This window comes from Prionailurus viverrinus, chromosome B4 (assembly GCF_022837055.1).
Source record: "Prionailurus viverrinus isolate Anna chromosome B4, UM_Priviv_1.0, whole genome shotgun sequence".
NCBI classification, from domain to species: Eukaryota; Metazoa; Chordata; class Mammalia; order Carnivora; family Felidae; genus Prionailurus; species Prionailurus viverrinus.
The window spans coordinates 98,689,563-98,702,421 of record NC_062567.1 but is presented as its reverse complement, the minus strand read 5'-3'; the positions used below and the strand labels follow the sequence as shown (position 1 = coordinate 98,702,421).

The window sequence follows — 12,859 nt, the reverse complement described above, 5'->3', positions numbered from 1 at the left end:
AATGGGTAAAGACCACACATTTTGTCTACTATGAGTTTATTTGTGAAGTTCCCAAAGCATCTCCAACATGTCTACAAAGATTAGTCCCATTCTGTAATCTTTTTTTTTAGTCATTGTAGTGAAGAAATGGGGTTAGTATTGGATTGATATGGAAAATGAGCAAACTGCAGTATCTTTGAGTACTAAAATACTTAAAATATACCATAGTTATCTGTTCAAAGCCCTCCTCTTTACTTTGGGGCCATTTCAATTGTTGGGAAGAAGATTTCAGCTGTTGTCTATGGCCCATCAGATTTTAACCAGACGTTGATCAAAGGGGAGCCTTATAACCTTGACTAAAAAAACACAAGCAATTCAAATCCATTGCTATCCTAGCCAGCTGGCTACTTTGCTCTTATGTAAGTGCTTTTTCATTGATATAGCTTATAGAAAAAATACCTAAGAAATCTGAAAACTTAACTGCTGGGTTTAGTTTTGCTCTTCAGCTTTCTTACCAGTGAATTATTGCAAGCCTTACATTTGCCAATTTGCTAAAATGAACCAAGCATTAATACTTTTCATATTATTTAAAAGAACCTTGACTAAGATAGCTGGGACACCATAAATACAGGAGGTAAAAGATCTAAGTCCTTGTACAATTAGATCCACTAAACGAAGGCATTAAGCAAAATATTATTTCTCAAAATATCACAAAAATAAATTGTTATAGAGAAAAAAGCAGGGGAATCAGTGAGTGATAAAAAAAAGCTTTTGGGAAGCAATGAGTTAAAAAAAAAGTTAAGCAGTTTTTAAGTACAGAACTTCTCAGTATTTTTTTTTTAAGTAAAACTGAGCAAAGAGGTATCACCTTATAGCTATTCTTGCCTATCTTATTTGGAATGGATATCAGAATTAAGAAAGCTTTATGAAACAACATCCTGTACAAGGAGATTTTTAAATTAACAGGAAGACTTACACAACTATAATATTTAATAATTTATTTATTTATTTAGTGCAACAGAAGGACTTACACAACTCTTTTATTTATTTATGTATTTATTTATTTACTTACTTACTTATTTATTTTTAGTGTGAACAGGGAAGAGGGTCAGAAGGAGAGAGAGAGAGAATCCCAAGCAGGTTCCACACTGACCATGGAGCCCAACATGGGCTCCATCCCACAACCCTGCGACCATGACCTGAGCCGAAATCAAGAGCAGGACACTCATATGATATTTGCCATAGGAGAAATTTAAGATACAAAACAGGTGAACATAAGGGAAGGCAAGCAAAAATAATATAAAAACAGGGAGGAGGACAAAACATCAGAGACTCTTAGATATGGACAACAAACAGAGGGTTACTGGAGGGGTTGTGGGAGGGGGGAGAGTCTAAATGCATAAGGGGCATTAAGGAATCTACTCTTGAAATCATTGTTGCATCATATGCTAACTTGGAGGGAAATTAAACAATAAATAAATTAAAGGAAATGTCAAACAAAAAAAAAAAGAGTTTGGACACTCAACCTATTAAGTCACCCAGGTGCACTTGCATTTTTAAAGTTATATACATCCTGATTCACTTCCTGAACACAGAACTTTAAAAGAGCTTCGGACTTATCTATAATAAAAGACAAATTCCTATCTCTATTGACAGCAGGATTTTCCCTGGGACTTTATTGGTATTTAATATATACAAGTGACCAAAGTGGTTTTTGTATTCCTTAAATTCTATAATTCTTTCACAAACCTCTTAGGCAATTCTCAGAAGCTGAATCTAATGAATGGAGACAATTTATTTCTGGTGCAACATGTCATTATTTGATCTAATTTAAAGATTAGTGCCATTGTTGTTTTTATGTTGTCTTTCCCTTGACACAGCACAGCTAATGAAGTGAATAAAAACTTCAATATGTCATTTTTTAATGTTTAAATGTTTATGTTAAGTGTTCGTGTTTTCATACACCTGACATCTGTTTGTTAATTTTAGGATAGTGATTCACTAACTTGAGCACACACAAGAATCTCCTGGAGGGCCTGCTGGAGCTCAGATTGCTGGGCCCACCCCAGCGCTTCCTACTCAGTAAGTCTTGGATAGAGCTGATCTGCATTTCTATCAAGTTCCAAGTGCTGCTGACGCTGCTGACGCAGTTACCACACGTTAAGACCTGCTGCTTTCACAGGCCTCAATTTATTAGACACACATCTGGGTTTTTCTGTTGCTCTGAGGCTCCTCAGCCAGGCCCCAATCTGGAGTCTTAAAGGAGTAGGAGAGTTATCCCAACTGTCTCCAAAATAAGGCACCTTTGTATTGATCCCACAATCTCATTTCCTAAAGACCAATAGACTCTCCCCTTCCTTTAATATTCTCCACTGTCTGCTAAGAATGTGCCGGTCATTAGTCTCAAAATGTAGTCCACACTGTAGATTTTTCCACCTCAAATCACTGCTTCCTGTATTTCTACATAACCCATTCCCTCTCTTATATGATATCCTTGCGGTATGTTGGGTCTTTCCTGGCCTCATTTGCCTGTGTACCTAGTTGGACTCTATTGCTAGTCTATATGAATGTAGAGCTTATATTCATTCCTTGGTTCATTCACTCCATAGCATTTGTTAAAGGCTCAAAGTGTAATGATGACACAATTCTGCATTCATGCACTTACACTGAAATGGGGAATATATAAGACAAACGCGTATACAACTAAGTATGATATAAAGAAGGGATGTGTACAATGAAGAAAATAATATAAGGTCACAGGTAAGAAAGTGACTGGAAATCAAATGCATTCTAGCCTCTGCGGAATCATTTTTCTGAGAAGGAAACATAAAGCTGAACTGAAATGTCGTGATGGAGAAAACAATGTAGAGAATGTAGAAAAGGGCATTTCAGGCGGAGGAAGCATCAATTCAAGGGCAGAAAGAAGTCCAGGGTTGTTGAAGGAGTCATCAAGGGAAAATGGTTGAGGAGTTCAGGTTAGGGGTAGGGAAACAAAAATTGTTCATACTCCTTTTGTAACCACATGATTCTCTCACACACAGCTGGTATGCAGACTAGGAGACTAGGATATATATATCCTGGGGGAAACTGCCCTCTGGCCAACAGGAGTTAAAATATCAACAGCATCATTTAAAGAGTATTCAGAACCCCAAATCCCCTCCTTGCCTCAGCTCCGTAAATGGCTGCCATGTCAATTCTCACTCCAGCAGATGTCTGAGGTTTTATTCTCTGGAGAGGTCTCTGATCTACGCATGCCAGGCACATATCCAAACCCCTAACTCATACCCCCCAGCCTAACCCTAGCTGTAACTCCCTGGACAAGTCTCTGAACTGCAGGATACCAGGCACATACCCTCAACCTCACCCTCACGCAGATCTGAGAAAGCAGCTTTCTGAACACATGGTAAGAAAAGCTGAGAAGCAGCCAACTTAACCCAGAGAAGACCCCCAAATATGTAACGAGTGATGGTATTTCTGAAAATGGGTGTGATGGCAGGATTAAAAACAGAAGGACCAACTGAATATCTATTTAAAGCGTATTGAGAGCCCTCAATCCATCCCCCCGCCAATATATCAACACCATTTGAGTGAGGAGAAACTGACGACTAATATCAGAATCTAGCCTCTAGAGTTGGCTATGTTGAAATGCACAATGAATTGTACACAATTCTTATTTCAGAATGCAGATACATGAAGCCACAACCCTTTGTCTTCATAAATGTTGACTTTAGTAAAGAACCACTCTAGGTATTGATATATCATAGTTTTGGAAACGACAATCCCTTCCTGACGAATGAAGTCAAAATTCTGAATGATGAGAGGGAAAAATCAGGTCACAAGTACCCCTTACAATAGTATTTTACAAGAACAAGATTCTTTAACAGCAGTGATTGTGATCAAAGTGACAAAACAACTCCTGGCAAAATAATAACTAGCACATGCATCAAACACACACACACACACACACACACACACACACACACCACACACACACACCTTTAAACAATCTGAAACAATTACAACACAGAAATTAGCCTAAAGCAAGAGTTTTATGCTTTCAACAAACCCCTCAAGAAAAGCATCCTGTTTATTGTACCTGATAATTTGAATTATGTTTCAATCTTTGTATCATTAGCCTCCAGGTAAATCTGAGAATATTTGAACTGAAAGGAACTTATTAGCCAGGGTTCTTTTCAAGTAAAGGACGTAAGTCTATGTTTACAATTTTGCTTTTACGGATATTAAAATTTGCCACCATGTAAACTGAAATTTGTTTGATATTCTCACCAGTGCAATTTTTTTAAGTATACAGGGCTAAACAAGTCTTGTAAGAAAACCCACCTTAGTTTTTAAAATATTCCAAAACGACTATTACATAAATATTAGAAGTCCTTTCATTTATACTGTAAAACTTCTCAGATCTCACTCAGCAAATTGCTTTATGCACTTCTCACCATCACATTACTGAAAGCATTACCTGTCGGCATCCACTGTCACATCGTGAACCCCTCTTTGGATGACATCCCTGGAAGTCGCTGTGTCAGGTATTCGGTTCAGACTTCTAGTATATAGGTTGAGCCCTCCATCTGTCATGTACCTGAAAACAAATGTGTCATTAATCAACAGAAAATTAAACGATCTCATCTGTATAATTTAGTTTCATAAAAAGTATTCACAATTTTCAATAATTATGTAAATGTGCCCTATCACAGTTTTTTCTATATAAACATTTTACCCACCAGGAAAAGTTAGAGCATCTTTTCAAGTTTATTAGGAAACCTATCTTACTTGCTACACCAAATAACTAGCCTATGTAAAACCTCCATTTATTTCCCTTTGGTTATCAAAATTTTAAACAAGCTTGGAGATAATATAACTCTTAGCAAAGTAACAGTAAGATCATTTCATGTTGTAAATCTCATTTTTGAAGATTGAAGGTCATAGGAGTAATGTAATATTATTAAACTTAAAATTAGATGAATTTTTTTGATAAGTAAAATGTATGCTACCAATTGGCCACTATGATAAAATAATAGCCTAGATGCATTGTTTAAAATGCTTCCATTAACTGTTCTAAATAGTTTACATGTAATAACATTACGACTGTCCCATTAGAGATAAAATGAGTGAACATGAGAAGGTTAAGTCACCCAGTGTTACTCAATCAGTCGTAGCAGAATTAAGAAATAAATCTAGGAATGATCTGAACCATCATGCATTACTGTCTGAACTGAAGGGCCATACTGCCCCACTTCATACCTTTGAGAGCTACTTCCCTGTCATCATGGGACCATCACCATTGCCCAGGGATGGTAGACCCAAATCGTCATGTTACTAATGGTCATCTTCCTTCCTTGGCTATGGAGGATTAGAACACATTGTTTATATAGCCTCATGCTGGGCTATCTATCAAATTTTTCTTTCTTGAGAACTAGGATTAAAAGATAGGTCATCAGTCTTTCTATGCGAATAGAGGTGATGATCATGAAAACTAAGGAGATGTATTTATTTCCACAAGATGTAAGGAGTCACAGAGAAAGTTGGTCAGCAAAGTAAAAACAACGGCACAGATGCACAAAAGGAAGCAGACACTTGGCCATGTGGTTTCAACTTGTCCTTGGGTTCTAGGAGATATCCTTCTTTACAATCATGTTCCCAATCTGTTTAAGCAAATTGGAGTCAATTTCACTTTTTGGAATAAAAAAAATATTCAATCACGGCCATATTGAAGACTGACCAAATAGTTAAAGCTAGGATTATCAAACTGGCGAATTGCTTCGATGATTATGAATTCTGCCCTTACTAGTTGAAGGACCTTGAACAAGTTTCTTAACCTGTGCCTCAATTTCTTCCACTGAATTTGGGAAGAATAAAATCTGCAGATAGATTTTTAAGAAAATTAAAGGAAGAATACCCAAAGCTCTTAATATGAGAGCCCTATAACTAGTAGCTACTTGTGATTCACAAAGTCTCTCCCACATATTTTGAAAAGGAAATATATGCATTTTATTTACAAAACAACACTAAGTCATTCTGAATTATCCTTATAAGGTAATATAGGTAATAAGGTAAAAGTGTTTAGTTAGTGGCAAATATTTTTCTCACTCTTTCAAAATTGTGTTGTAAAAGTTTGAGGGAAGGGGCACCTGGGTCGCTCAGTGGTTAAACAGCCAACTCTTAATTTTGGCTCAGGTCATGATCTCACCATCCTGAAATTGAGCCCTGCATCAAGCCTCACATCAGGCTCCTCATGAGGCTCTGCACTGGGTGTGGAGCCTGTTTAAGATGCTCTCTGTCTCTGTCTCTGTCTCTGCCCCATCCCTGCTCTTGGGTGTGTGAATGCATGCACACTCTCTCCCTATTTCTGAAAAATAAAAAATAAATAAAAGGTTGAGGGTAGTAGAAATCTTCTCTCCAGACAAGTGAGACACTCTTTTTCTTCTTCTTCTTCACTTTCTTTTTTACCAACATGCTTAATCCTAAACTTAGTTTCTGGAGGAAGTTATAACAATGTACACAAGTTATGTTTCATGTATGTCTCACTGATCTGCTTATTCATCTGTGTATCTCCAAAAGTGTTTAGCACAATGTTTTGTATATCATTTGGGATCAACAAATATATTGAACATTTGTTCAGCTGAACTTAAAAGGCTTCCATATTGTAAAAAGAAAGCATCATAGCAGATCTTGGGGCAACTTTACCCATGATGGTGATGCATGGAAATAAGAAATAAGATGACAGATCACTTCTATTAGAAACATAACCTTTCAGTTATTTAATACTTACAGAAAAGTAAGTTCTATAGACAAAGGTCAACTGCTTTGAAAACTAATTTGCAAAAGGAAAAAAATGTTTAAAACTTCAATAAATTTAGTAAAATCTTTTTTCAAAAAGTATTTTAAAGGATATTCCTTTTTCTTAGGCTCCTCGATTTTCCAAGTAATAACAAATAGGTTTCCAACAGGTATCAATTAAAACAAAAAAATGAGTCAGTTCTAATTCCTCTGTCTACAGATACTCTCATTTGAATGTTGATAGGGCATCTTCATAATAGAACCATGAGTTTGTTATTTATTTTTTTAATGTTTATTTTTGAGAGAGAGAGAGAGAGAGAGAGAGAGAGAGAGAAAGAGAGAGAGAGAGAGAGAGAGAGAGAGAGAGAGAGAGAGAGAGAGAGAAAGGGGCAGACAGAAGGAGACAGAATCCAAAGAAGACTCCAGGCTCTGAGATGTCAGCACAGACCCTGATGCAGGGCTCGAGCCCACGAACTGTGAGATCATGACTTGAGCCGAAGTCGGACACTCAATTGGCTGAGCCACCCAGGCATCCCACCATGAGTTTGTTATTTAAAAAACAACATACAGGACTAGTATTCACACAAGACAGATTTCTGATTTAAATTATCTTGGTAATTCTTCCTTCTTTTCATTCTTTCTGGAGGATTTAAAAATCTAAAAGAACATGAATTTTATAGTTCCTCTACAAGAATTATGCTATAGTCTTGGGAGCTATAAATGTTAGGGAATCATTTGGAAAGAATAATGTAAAATTTGAAAAATGATTTCCTAAGAACATTATATCTAAACTGCAAAACTGACAGCCAAGATGAATTTAAGAAGAGATAACAATCACAGGGAAGATCGTTAGCACAAAAAAACTGCAAAAGAATCGTGAAGGTTACTGACAAAAAAAAATAAATTATCTCAAAATGTGAAAGTATTAGAATAATTTTAGTCACATTCAAATTCTATAAGCTATGAGGGGTGTGTGGGTGGCTCAGTCGGTTAAGCGTCAGATTTCAGCTCAGGTCATGATCTCATGACTCATGAGTTCGAGCCCCGTGTCAGACCCTATGCCAACAGCTCAGGGCCTGGAGCCTGAGCTTTGGATTCTGTGTCTCCCTCTCTTCTCTCTCTGCCCCTCCCCTGCTCACACTCATCTCTCTCTTTCTCTCCCCCTCACAAATAAATGAACATTAATTTTTTTAAATAAAAAAATATTCACATGAAAAAATAGTCTCACAAAGCATTTCCTAGTTCTTCTTCACTTACACTGCTACTCTGTTTCTTTCTGTACAGGCAAATTTGCATACTTATGGCATATTTGCCTTAGGTGTCTATTACCTAAATTAGTATTTCTAGCCCATATCGTTTCACCTTGTTGTAAAATAAGGTATTAAATTGCTTCCAAGGCATGGATAGGTGGATGTCTCATAAGCATCTCAAATCTAGGATAAACTGACCATATGTTATCTTCATCACTAAGGCTCGTGTTCCTTGTGTGTGTGTTAGTATAGTTAAAGGCAAAGACACTGTCTACCCAATCAACAATATAGATACGTGCCGCTCGTCACTCACCACACTCAGCTATTACAAGATGGAGTCTGTTCAAATCTGTGAATCGGTATCATTATGCTCTAATTATGTCTGGAATTCACTGCAATAGAGAAACTTGGAAAAATCTTATTTTTCTAAATTTGTTTATTTTGAGAAAGAGAGACAGAACAGGGAAAGGGCAGAGAGAGAGAGGGAAAGAGAGAGAATTCCAAGTGGGCTCTGCACGGATATCACAAAGCATGAGATCATGACCTGAGCTGAAACTGACTCAGACACTTGACTGACTGAGCCACCCAGGCTCCCCTAAAAATCTTATTTTTTATATTGTTTAATCCTACTTTCATTTCTCAATGAACAGAAAGATATACAATTGTACCATCATAGCAATTTCATGCTTTTTGAAAAAAAAATTTAGAGGGAGATATATATTTTTTCAGATATATAAGGTATAAAAATACATATCAAATAATAATAAAAATAATATCAACTTTCATGTACTTACTACCTGGCTTCAGAAATAGGACATTTACAGTTTTTGCAATGGCCATATAGCCTCCCACCCCTCATATCCCCAAACTTCCCCTTCAGAGATAACTAATGTCCTGGATTTTGTAAGCATTCCTTTACTTATATCTTTGCCACATAGGCATGTATCCTTAAAACTAAATTGCTTAGCATCTCCTGGATTTGAACTTCCTATATATTGAGTCACACTACATGTTTTCTTGTGACTTCTTTCCTTCACTCAAAATTACATTTTTATAATCAGCTATTCTCATGTGTATCATTGTCTTACCCATTTTATTTTTAATTTTTTAATGGTTTTTATTTATTTTTGAGAGGGGGAGAGAGAGAGAGAGAGAGAGAGACAGAGTATGAGTGGGGAGGGGCAGAGAGAGAGGGAGACACAGGATCAGAAGCAGGCTCCAGGCTCTGAGCTGTCAGCACAGAGCCTGATATGGGGCTCGAACTCCCACACCATGAGATTATGACCTGAACCGAAACTGAGAGTCAACGCTTAACCGACTGAGCCACCCAGACGCCCCTGTCATCATCTTTTATGTATAAACAATAATCATGATTTTGCTTTGCGGTTTAGTTGCTTTTTCTGTTTTTGTGGGGATTTGGCAAAATTCAAAACCGATAATGCACCACAACTTACTAGAATTCTGTGTTTTTACATTCGAATTTCTTATCAGCGACTGCTACAATGAACTACTTTTTAATGACATGAACATGCGAGGCATCTAAAGTTTTTGGATTTGTTTTTCAACCTCAAAGGCACTCTAGTTCAGCATCTTCCTTTAGCTGAACACAGATAATTATTAAGTATTGTCCCCTAGATCAAATATGCTAGCTTAAAAAAAAAAACTATACCAATAATGAATGCTTGCTGTGAAGCTCTGTTATATTATAAAAAATCAACTCCTAGGAGAGAAATGTGTACATGCAGACACGGAGACAATCTCACAAGGTCGGTATGTCATGATGGCTGAGAACAGACTGGAGCCAAACTGCTTAGGTTCAAGTCCAGCATTGCATGCTTTAAGGAATTTTGAATTCCCAGAAGCCAGTTAACAACTTTTCTGAGTTCTAGCTAAAGTCACTTAAACTATCCAGGCCTCAGTTGTTTCATCTATGAAATGGAGATAGTAATGATAGGCTTCCCTGTTAGAGCTATGGTGAATCATATGTGAGTTAACACATGTAAAATGCATAGAACATTGTCTAGCACTTAGTACGTGCTATGTAAGTGTTGGCTATTATTACCAGCTATTTTTCCATTAGGATCTCTACATTCACTAAACATAACTCTCATATCTTGAATATGCAATTAATTGAAGCAGTAGGATTAGGAATCTGTGGTTTGCCATATAAACCCTTTCAACTCACTGCTTTAACCCTGCCCTTTCCAATGTTACTCATACTTCCTATCACCAAGTTTACTAAGTGTGAATTGAGGGAGGATCCAGAGAGAAGGATCAAAGCATTCACCTCCCTTTCCAAAAAGTTAATTGCCCAGAATTAAATTACTTTGTGGTTGAGCCATGTGACTTTAAGTAGAATTTCAGGTTATATTCTGGCCCAGCTATTTACACTGTGACATCTGCAGATAACTTCAATTTCCACCCAGTTAAAATATGTAACTTTCTCCCCAATTTTCCAGCATGTTCTTTCTTTGCTTCATAAATGGAGACTTTTTCAGGGCCTCATTATAAGCAAGAGGCTTTCTCTGACTAATTCCTAATTACTGGCAGATTCACATTCCCCAAGTGTTTAAAGTAATTTTAAAAAGAGAAGAAAGAGATAAGTCTTTACATGCTTCAGGAAATTCTAAATTCTCAGAATGCCGATTAACTAGTTTTCAGAGTTCTACTTAAGGTACATGAGAAAATGAAACTCCATTCCCATTCACTTCATGACATTCCTTGTGATTACAGGAGAAAAAAATATCCTAAATTAAACACCTCCATTCTTTACTATGTCTTTTGAGCTCTTTGTCCCTTTAATCAGTGAAACGTACTTTTTAAAAATTGGAAACAGAAAATTAACCTTGTGACTCAATTTCTTCATGAATCATAGCGCAATTTCTATGCCCCTTTTTCTTGCTTAAAACATCATCAAATTAAAATTCTCCTGGGATGTCTCTAGTCTTCTCGTCTTCCCACCTTTTAATTCTAGGCTGAGGCATCAGGCTACATCCTAGAGATGCCAAAATTTTTTGTGTGTAGACTGGTGGGCAATTAAGTGCAGCACACCGTGGGATGTCCTCCACACAAGACCCCTCAATCCCACTTGAGCTGAAACCAGCCATACCACCTGCTGATCACGGCTAGTCACCTTCTGCCCAGGGGACAGCATTCTGAGTCATTCCTTACATGTCCATGTTCTGTACTCTGCCATGGCAAAGAGAAAATGTATAATGCCAAACAGGTCAACCACACCAGGGGAAGTTTTCATACAGGATTTGTGTTATTTTTAGCCTTTTTTAAATATACTGAATACTGATGACAAAAATAAAACATGTGAACCAGTGATGATACTTAAATGGGCCCATTTGAAACACGGACAGGAACAAAAATGAACAGAAGCCTGAAATGGGTTCCACTGAGGTATGAAACAAGTAGGAAGGACAATGGATATGACTTATTTTGTGTTTCTCAGGAGTGAATTCAGCAGAACCTAGCTGGCCCTCCTCAACCAACTTCCTCTTCCTCCTGGGCACACAGCTAACCCAGATTTCCTGGCCTCCCTCACAGTTAGATGTGGCAACAGAGCCATTTTGGATAAGGAAGTGTGGGTAGAAATCATACGCGCAACCTCCAGATCGCGTAGGTAGGGAATATTCTCACACCGCAGTTCTTCCTCTCTTTTTCCATCTGCCTGTTGAATATCAATGCTCAGGGTGACACTGGAAACCTGGTGGGCCAGAAGCAGAGTAACTTCCATCCATCTTATTCTCTGAGAGACTATATGGTATACACTCCCAACTGAGGTATGCCTGTAATATGTATTATTACATACAGAACTCAGCTGTTTCAAAAAATTACCTTAAGGAAAAACTCCTGATCCAAGAATCTATACACACACACTCACACACATGTGTGTATATAGGACACGTTCGTTCACTGAATAAACGAGCGTCTACAAAAATATTTTAAAAACGAAGATGTGGTTTATACATACCATGGAATACTACTTGGCAATGAGAAAGAATGAAATCCTGCCGTTTGCAACAACAGGGATGGAACTGGAGGGTATCGTGCTAAGTGAAATAAGTCAGTTAGAGAAAGACAAGTATCATATGTTTTCACTCATATACGGAACTTGAGAAACTTAACAGAAGACCATGGGGGAGGGGAAGGGGAAAAACAGTTTCAAACAGAGAGGGAGGCAATTCCATAAGAGACTCTTAAATGCAGAGAACAAACTGAGGGTTGATGGGCGGGGGGCAGGGAAAATGGGTGATGGGCATTGAGGAGGGCACTTGTTGGGAGGAGCACTGGTTGTTATACGTAAGCGATGAATCACAGGAATCTACCCCCGAAACCAAGAGCACACTGTATACACTGTATGTTAGCTAACTTGACAATAATTAAAAAACAAACAAACAAACAAACAAAAAAGGCCGCACGTAAGTCACATGGCGCTGTGTCTCTATTGCTCACCACTGCACACACGGTCCCAAAATGCTGCTTGGCACATAGGATGAACTTAGAGATATTTTTTGGATACATACACCCGTATTTACTTCAGCTGAAGATCCTTCTTCTGTCTCTCCATTCTTTCCCCAGGAGTCCTCATGCCCACAAGTTCTACTGTCTTCTCTGAGACCACACTCTCCATCGTAGCTCTACCCCGAAAACTACTTCTGCATTTTCAATAACAAACTTTTATACCACACTGTCTCCAACTCTACATTGGAAACTCTACACTCAGCATCTCCTCTCTGCTTTCTCAAAAATAAAAATCATTTCTCTCTGTCTGCCTATTTTCTCTAAAGGTATAATTCCCTACCTCCTGTGCTTACAAAATGGGCATC

General features: G+C 37.7%; 1 protein-coding gene across 3 annotated transcripts in view; it reads right to left on the bottom strand.

The window, feature by feature from the left end:
• NAV3 (neuron navigator 3) overlaps window positions 1–12,859 on the bottom strand; it is a 591,913-nt gene that overhangs the window by 143,346 nt on the left and 435,708 nt on the right. For all 3 annotated transcript variants that reach the window (XM_047867359.1, XM_047867357.1, XM_047867358.1), the window contains exon 12: window positions 4,457–4,576. In XM_047867359.1, the coding sequence (XP_047723315.1) occupies window positions 4,457–4,576 (120 nt within the window). The remainder of the gene's footprint in view (window positions 1–4,456; window positions 4,577–12,859) is intronic.